General features: G+C 34.0%; 1 protein-coding gene across 1 annotated transcript; it reads right to left on the reverse strand.

Annotated features, from left to right (window-relative positions):
- Positions 1 to 1443: 1443 nt before the first annotated feature.
- LOC110465235 (mitochondrial fission 1 protein-like) lies at positions 1444 to 7994 on the reverse strand. The gene is made up of 5 exons (XM_021520931.1): positions 7902 to 7994; positions 5551 to 5683; positions 2996 to 3075; positions 2398 to 2503; positions 1444 to 1961 (listed from the first exon to the last, which is right to left on the reverse strand). The coding sequence occupies exons 1-5, from the start codon at positions 7947 to 7949 to the stop codon at positions 1873 to 1875; spliced, it is 456 nt and encodes a 151-aa protein (XP_021376606.1). The 5' UTR covers positions 7950 to 7994; the 3' UTR covers positions 1444 to 1872.
- Positions 7995 to 8508: the final 514 nt, after the last annotated feature.

Here is an 8508-nt window from a genome sequence, read left to right on the forward strand (position 1 = left end):
GCCACCCTGAATGTGTAAACTTTTGTTCTTGAAGTAAAATTTTAACGACTATGACCATGGAAATCTTATTTTTGTTATTATAACTACAGAGCAAAACTGTCATCCCAAACAAACAGAAAAAAATAATAATTGGGGAACACTAATTAGACAATCCAAGAACAAAACAGAAGGAAGCCTGTTAATATGTCTACAAAAATAATAAAGAGTTAATTGAATTTTAACAAAATTCCATTTTGAAAACAAACAAAAATCTCCAATTCTATATGCAATGAAACTTTTAAACCTTATTATCAACAATTTAAAAAAAAAAAGGGATTTAATTGAAATCAAATGATGAAAACTAAAAAAAAACAATTCCTTGTGAAATGAAATCTTATCATCCCCCCCAAAAAATTAAGAAAAATCAGACACATTGATGTAACTCTAACACTTAAATTTTTTATGATATAAGTAAACGAAAATATACCAAAGTTTGGCACATGTAAACCACTTTGTCTCAAGTTGTTCAGAGAAGCTTGGCGTACATATTATCCATAAATTAATAAATCTGAGGTTTACATACATGTTGGTAACACATTCCATAACCAATATTGAATCGCAAAACATATAAGACCTTTACCATATTGTGATCACAATGCCTAATATGGGAATAGATTTTGAATCAAAAGGTCATTTTATTTTACCTATTTTGTTAGTTTTCTGTCTGTGATATGAGAACCAGTTGTATGTGTGGTTTGTCAAACTACATGTTACATAATTATTACTACCAATCCAGAGTCCTCCAAATCTTGACAAAGTAAATAGGTATGGATAAAAAATAAAAAGCAAATATTTTTTTTAACATGCAACACTCCTTAATTCCAAGATTTCCTTGTATACAAAACCGGGCAATTGTAGTTGACTGAGAAAAATGAGATATGCCCCAGACAAAATAATACACAGAGATCAAAGGGCCATAACTCTGGGCATATTTAGGCAGGCTGATGAACAGACAAAGTGCAAACCTATTGTGTATTGGTCTCATTTGGCACTTACAGGGACTTACATAGGTACAGATATATAGTGCAGGTATATACACATACAGAGTACACTCTTAGCTTCACGATAACACAGCATTGTTGGTTCTCTATGGCAACCCTTCTTATATAAATACATGTCTTACATATATCAAAACACTAGTCAACTTGTTAGTATCTGTCAAGGATATTCCAGGGTAGAAATTAGCAGCCCAAACAAAGGGCCATAACTCTGTGAGTATTCTATCAATTTCTGGCATCCTTAATGGTTATTGTGTACACTTTCACTGACTGAAACTGATTGTATCTATTAATAGTTAATATACTTGTGTAGTTATTGCCAACATCATGATGTCCTTATTTGGTTAATTGCCAACACCATGATGTACTTATGTCCTTACACTGTTACAAATAACCAGTTTTATTTAGTTAATGTAAAAGAATGTCATGTAGGTTATCAATATTAGATAATAGCCATTGTCCATATACGGTTATCATCAAAAAACAATTAAATTAACAATGTCCTTACACTGTTACAAATAACCAGTTTCCTTATATGGACATTATATAGATCTATACAAGGTCATATCAATTTCCTTCATGTCTATAAATGTTATCATCCATGCACAATGAAATTAACAATGTCCTCACACTGTTATGGTAACATTAATTTCTCCCATCATGTCTATCTATGGTTTTGTTATCCATATAATTAACATTATCCACACAAGTTTACAGTGAGCATGTCCTTATCAGCTGATTACATCCATATTTGGTAGCACTGTCCTCCATCATGTCCATATATGGTTATATCAACGAAAGGTAATAAATTAGGTCCTTATATGGTCAAATATCTTCACTTTTTCGCGAGAGCCACTCCTAAGCCGACCAGACTACCTAAAGCCAAAGCAGCTCCACCTACAATCGCTATACCCATCAGTCCCTCTGAAAATAAACAAATCACTCTTAATATGTAAACATTATTTCATAACAAAGTGAAAGGAACCCTCATCTTCAAATTTTATATATATAATTATCATCAAGATTTTGAAAATAGCCTTTTCATTTCTGAATGAAATTTAATATAATTTAATTTTAGATAACATAGAAATCTCAACCATTTATGTTCTTCCTGATTTCATGAGAAACAACAAATGCTTTTTGTAAAAAAAAAAAGGGGGGGGTGGACACAAATTCAATAAAGGGGCATAACTCTGTAAATTACTTTTGGATAACACTCGTTATGAAACTCCTCTGAGCTTTCATGGTAATCAACCTTCCCATGAAGCTTGAAGTTAATCCCTTGAAATAACTTGAGATATTTATATTTCAGATAATTAACAGCAGATCTAGACACAGATTTAATGTCCACAATCCTTACCTTTCTTCATTTTCTTGTTGATATATTCCTGTAGCTGTAGTGCCTGGTGGTTACCTGGTTCTATCCGCAGTAAAGCCTTCACGTAAGTCAAGGCTTGTGGGTACTCCTAACACAACAGTACAGGAACCATAATATAATAGAAAATCAAAATCTAAGTGCCAAAGCTTAACATAGAACAATAGAAATGTAAAATCTAAGTTGTTCATGACTTTTCTCTCCAGTCAATTCCACTTCGGTTGTTTTCCAAAATGTTGAGATTGTATACAAACTTTTCCACCGACTTTCGCAATAATTCTTATACAAATTCCTTACACTTGGGGTAATACAACTCTTTCAAAACACATGTGTGAATAATAAATGACCTCTAAAAGAAACCAGTTTATTTTAAGAATTATACCAGTTCCAAGTATTTTTGAGTGACAAATATGCCATGCAGTGTTATTTCTGAACTTTACCAATTAATCCTCTTTTCAGTTTTGACTTTGACAAATTCAATTTATTTTTTGACTAATTTTCAATGATTGGCCTATCAGGATCACTAACAGATGGAAACGACCCCCATACATCATTTCATGCATCGACTCCTGGAGAACCTTACCTTAATACGTGTGTATCCGATCGACATGTAAAACAGATAGTCTCTCCTAGCTGTATCATCCGTGGCATTTTTAAATAAATCTGAAATATCAAAATATTTTGATTTTTTTTTAGAGGAATACAGAAGAACATCCTAATGAAATACTGACTAGTGATTGGCAATCGGTTCAAAATCATAATCGAACAGGGTAACTGGAAACAGTAAACTGGTTGAAGATAAACTGCATATTCAGTTTATAATTTTTGGGGATTGAATACCCAAATAAAGTTAGAACAATACTATTCAATAGACAGAGTTGCTAACAATACATTAGGCTTCGATCTTCTATAACGGTGGATTTCAAGCAACTTCTACACAGTTTTGTCAGTTATATAGTAAAAGTCATAAAACAAATTCAGGGTTTTTCCCAGCTATTTTGGGAAAGGCCCCCTGAGCAGGAATTGGGAAAATAACATCGGCATTTGGCAAATATTGGGAAATATCATCAGTGTTCCCACATGCACAGGTTCCGTAAAATATCCAAAGTTTTGAGAAATAAAACCTACAATGTGATTTGCAAAACATTTCCTCTAGCTGTTTTTAGTGTTTTTGTTAATTCAATTTCAAATTTTTCGTTACTTATGTATTTTAAATGCTCTTTCATAGATGGTAATACTTTAAACGTTGCACATATAACGACTGGAAACTTGTATAAACATGCTTTTTTTTTTTATCTAATTGGGAAAATAAAGACTGAAATAGGGAACATACAGGATCATTTTTCAATTGGGAATGATCCCCGTACCGGACCCTGACACTTGGCAAAAACCCTGAAATTAGTTTTAATATACATACATTGTATACATTTTAAACTTTGATTTCAATTATGACCTAATTATATTGATTATGGAATTTGTAATCAACAATAGGAATTGGAAACGGCAAACTGATTGCCTTTTTTTATCATAATCGATCATCAACACATCACTAATACTGACACTTAACCATTACCCCTGTAAAAAGGTTACTTGGATGGTAAAGATTACGGTAAAAAGAACCACAGATCATGTGTAAACTAAACAAAGGGCTGTCGTCAAACCATAAGTACCTATCATGAGTGAGGAAAAAATATCACATTAACATTCTACGCCGACATTCATTCAATGACACTTTTTTCCTCGCAAACTTGAGCTGTAAATATAGGGAATAGTTTTCTATTTCGGTCAGGTTACGTAAATGAGGCGAGTTGAGCATAAGTAAATTCATTATAGATGGTGAATTTACTGATACTCAAACACCAGTTATCATCTCATAACTTGACTGAAATAGAAATATTTTCCTACTTAATATATTAAGTGCATAATTTTGTTTCGTACCTGGTATCGGCAATACAAATCTATTGCCACACCATCACCAAAAGTGAAAGCATGTTTGCCATTTCTGTTTAAGGTTCAACAAGCCCCCTTAATGATGCTATACTTTTCCTTTATTTCAACCCCATGTTAAGTCATAGTCAGAGACCTCAATTAAAATTTGAAACAGTCAATTTTACCTTTATGCTGCTGCATGCGCACTTTAAGAATTTTTTGATGTACATCAAAGGATCAAACTAGTCTGCTTGTCCCATTCACTAGGTGGCACAAATTAAACAAAGCCTTCAATTTTGTCATGACATATTCTAGTGGTGCAGAAAACTTAAGAGAGAAAATTTATAACCCCCTGGAATTTCAAGGATGATCTGACTGATAACATGGACCTATAGGTATGCCAGATCATTATCAGTGTTTTATATGATGGATATTGAACTACAGAGCATATAGCTAATATGGAATCCTTAAAATGGTGTGTTTACAATAATAGTAAATGATCAATCATGAATGGGTAATGAAAATTCATAACAAGAGTACCGCGGGGCGGAACAATATATGCCCGTCGAATGGCATATAGTGTTATATACTTTCTTTCATTGAATTAATATCTGCATCATTCTAAGAGTGGTTTGCTGACATGCTATAAACAAGAGGCCCAATGGGCCTGCATCGCTCAGCTGTTATTAATCTAACACTTGTAAGCTTAAGATTTCATAAGAACCTATTAAAAGATTTAAACATATGAGGCCTCTGACTTTGATTGTTGAATCAATTCTTTTTTCAAGGAAACAACAACATATCATGATTATTTAGCCTACTAAGTTTCTAAGAGATAGGTCGAAAAATGTAGGAGGAGATTGCCAGACAAAAATCAAATACTGAAAGAAACAAAGGGCAATAACTTTAATTGTTGAATCAATTTTTTTTTCAAGGAAACAACAACATATCATGATTATTTAGCCTACTAAGTTTCTAAGAGATAGGTCGAAAACTGTAGGAGGAGATTGAATTGCGGGACAAACAAAAGTTTATGCCAGACAGAGGGATGGAGCCATACCATAATACTCCTATCAAATTTGACGGGCATATAAAAATAACTACTGTAATATCAATTGAAACTCAAGACACAGTTATACAGAAAATATTTATTATTAAGTGAAATGTTCACCCCATCTGATGATGTTTTTGGAAAGGTTTGACACTTACCTTCCATAAGTGCTACTCCTTTCTTCATGTCGTCGAGGTATTTACTGCGGACCAGACACCAGGCATACTCAAACTGGGCTTTCTCACTCACCTGGCCTCTCCTCGACTGATCATTGTACATCATCTCAAACTTCTGAAACCATAACAGAGCTAGAGTTCAGCGTCAAGAACTGATTGTAACAATGTAATTAAAATTATATCTTCACATCTCTCCCGTTTACTGATATGTTGCGTGTAAGCGACTATCAGTAAACAGGAGCGATGTGAAGATATAATTTTAATTCGATTGTGCTTGTAATGGGTAATATTTCTAAACTGTCTGAGTTCTACTCTGAGACTTGATAATGAAATCCAGCTTTAGAGACATTAATATTCAACATGTGTACAGAGGTATAGATCTATGGCTTTATTTGGGAAAAAATGGTCACCTCTAGATCTACTGTTTCTTTAGCAGATCTAGAGGAGACATTTTTTCTCTCGCACTGATCATGTCATGTACATGGTAAGTGCCCTATGCCCTGTGATCAGGTACAGTATACTCTATATATGTATTAAAAAAACAGTTATATATAAATTATTTTATAGGGGTTTTACGTCCTAATAACAGCCAAAGGGAAAGGGTGTCTTGAGAGAAACCTTCAAAAAAGAGAGAGTTAACGTTAACACAGAAAAGATACTGTAGGAAACGAAAAAGATCCATAGCTTTGCAATTTTAATGGGGGCAACAGATTTATATGTAAATATGTACATGTATATCAAAAGGTCTGATTAATAGAAATTTGCTTTTCAATTTTCATGCATATTGTACTTAATATTGTAAATAAAAGAAAAGAAAATTAAAACAATATCAAAACCTTTCAATAATAATAATAATAATAATAATATACAACATTTAAATAGCGCCCTATATAATTTGTAAAATTACTCTAAAGCGCTTTACAACATATGGATAATAGTAATGGTTATAATTGTGAAAACAAACAACAAAGGCTTACAATCACTTTTATACATTAAAGCAAGCAATGTGCACATAATTGAACAAATAAAAGGGTGGTATTTACATAACGTGACAAACGTCTTTGTAAGGATTCTAAAATGAATACGTGAAGAGGTGAGTTTTGATGTCCCTCTTGAACTTGGCCAGGGTATTGGACTTTCTAATTGCAGATGGTAAGCTATTCCACAACATAGCCGAAACCCTCTCAAAGCATCTGTTTCCGTAGGTCACAGTACGAGATTTTGGGACACACAACAAAGATTCTGACTCCGACTGCAGTGAACGTGACGGCTGATACAGGGTAACAAGCTCCTGTAATGGGGTGATCATATATATAGCCCTAGTTTCCTCTGGCCCTGACACCAGACTTTTAGACATTTTGATAGAGATGCCCACACCAGACATCTATCTGTCAAAATGTCTTAAAGCTAGTCTGGTGTCAGAGCCAGAGGAAACTCAGGCTAGGGTGATCATATTTGATGTGTAGCAGATTTAATTGTACATAGTTATAATTAGCTATACAGGATCAGGATCATGCAACCTTCTAGCTTCAGGAAATTTCCCTTTAGCTTAACAGTAGAGCGTCCGATTCGGAACCTAGGTGTTGCAGGTTCTATCCAGTGGAAGCACACTACTTTCTTTCCTGTTACAAATGGTGCCGTGACCAGGATTATGGTGTTCGAGGGCAAACACATTTAAAAAGGGTGGAATATATAGTGTAGCAGATTTTAACTGTACATAGGATAACAGTCACCTTCTAGCTTCATGATAGAGGGAATTTCCCTTAAGTTTAGCTCAGCGATAGAGCGTCCATCTAGAAACATATATATATATGGGGATCGCAGGTTCAACCCCCGGTGGAAGCATACACTACTTTCTTTCCTGTAATAGATGTCTTTCAATGTTGGATTAATCAAAATAAATGTATTGATGTTCAAATTATGACTTCACCTATGAAATATATGTAAGGCTGTCGTGTTAGATATCAGAGTAATATAATATTATCAAATGTAACTTTTGTAGGCTATGTTTTCATCGATCTGTTACCATTTTTTCTAACAAAAATTTCACAGAGCAAAATAATGACAAGTACAGTAACTCTAGTCAGGAGTATTTATTATAACCCCTGTTGGCACATCACAATCGGCGATAAATGACTTGACATATACGCTTTTGGCATTTGCAGCAATGCGCATATATGGATGACGAATAAAACTAAGGTCATCCGGAAGACAAAGTAGCTCCCGAACCTATGTTTTGATTTAATACTAGACCACGGAAGGACATCAACTGTAAAGGTAATCTCAAACTGACAAATGCTCACGTAGTTATGATATCGGTCGTCCAGTTTTACCTTTAAATCGTACGAGTCGACAACATCATTCATCATTTGGTCCATCATGTGTTTTGTTGGCTAACCGGTGCCTATGTCAAATTAACGCTAAGCTTTAAGAACTCGTCCCGTTAAGCGTTTAAAAGATCCAGTATGATCGGTTTATAACTATAAGACGGTTTACGGAAAAGGAACCATGCGGATATATAGGGAAGCTGCTTTTCGTTGAAAATCTTCATGAATATATTTTGCTAACAAAACTAATTCAAAAGGTGGCGTGCACCCCTTTGACATAAAATCCTGTCCTGTATTATTACTCCAGCTTTACATAAAAGCCCCAAAAGGTCTAGTATCGCTCAAGAATATTTTTTCGCATTTACTGTGAAATTCAAATTAAGGTCAATTTTTATCTAAAAACTTAGAGACGTATATAGTATACGCCTCTGAAAAACTTAATAACAATACTCTTTGTTGGATTTTTTTATTACATTCCACATTAAAAATGATCCCTGGGGGAGTATCACTTCTTTTACATAATATCGCTACCATTTAGCAAGGTCATTCCGATTCGCGGTCCCACAATTTCTTTACTTACTATAAGCTGCAGATCTTGGGACATTTTGTATTT

This window comes from Mizuhopecten yessoensis, unplaced genomic scaffold, assembly GCF_002113885.1.
Source record: "Mizuhopecten yessoensis strain PY_sf001 unplaced genomic scaffold, ASM211388v2 scaffold11065_2, whole genome shotgun sequence".
In the NCBI taxonomy this organism is placed as follows: domain Eukaryota; kingdom Metazoa; phylum Mollusca; class Bivalvia; order Pectinida; family Pectinidae; genus Mizuhopecten; species Mizuhopecten yessoensis.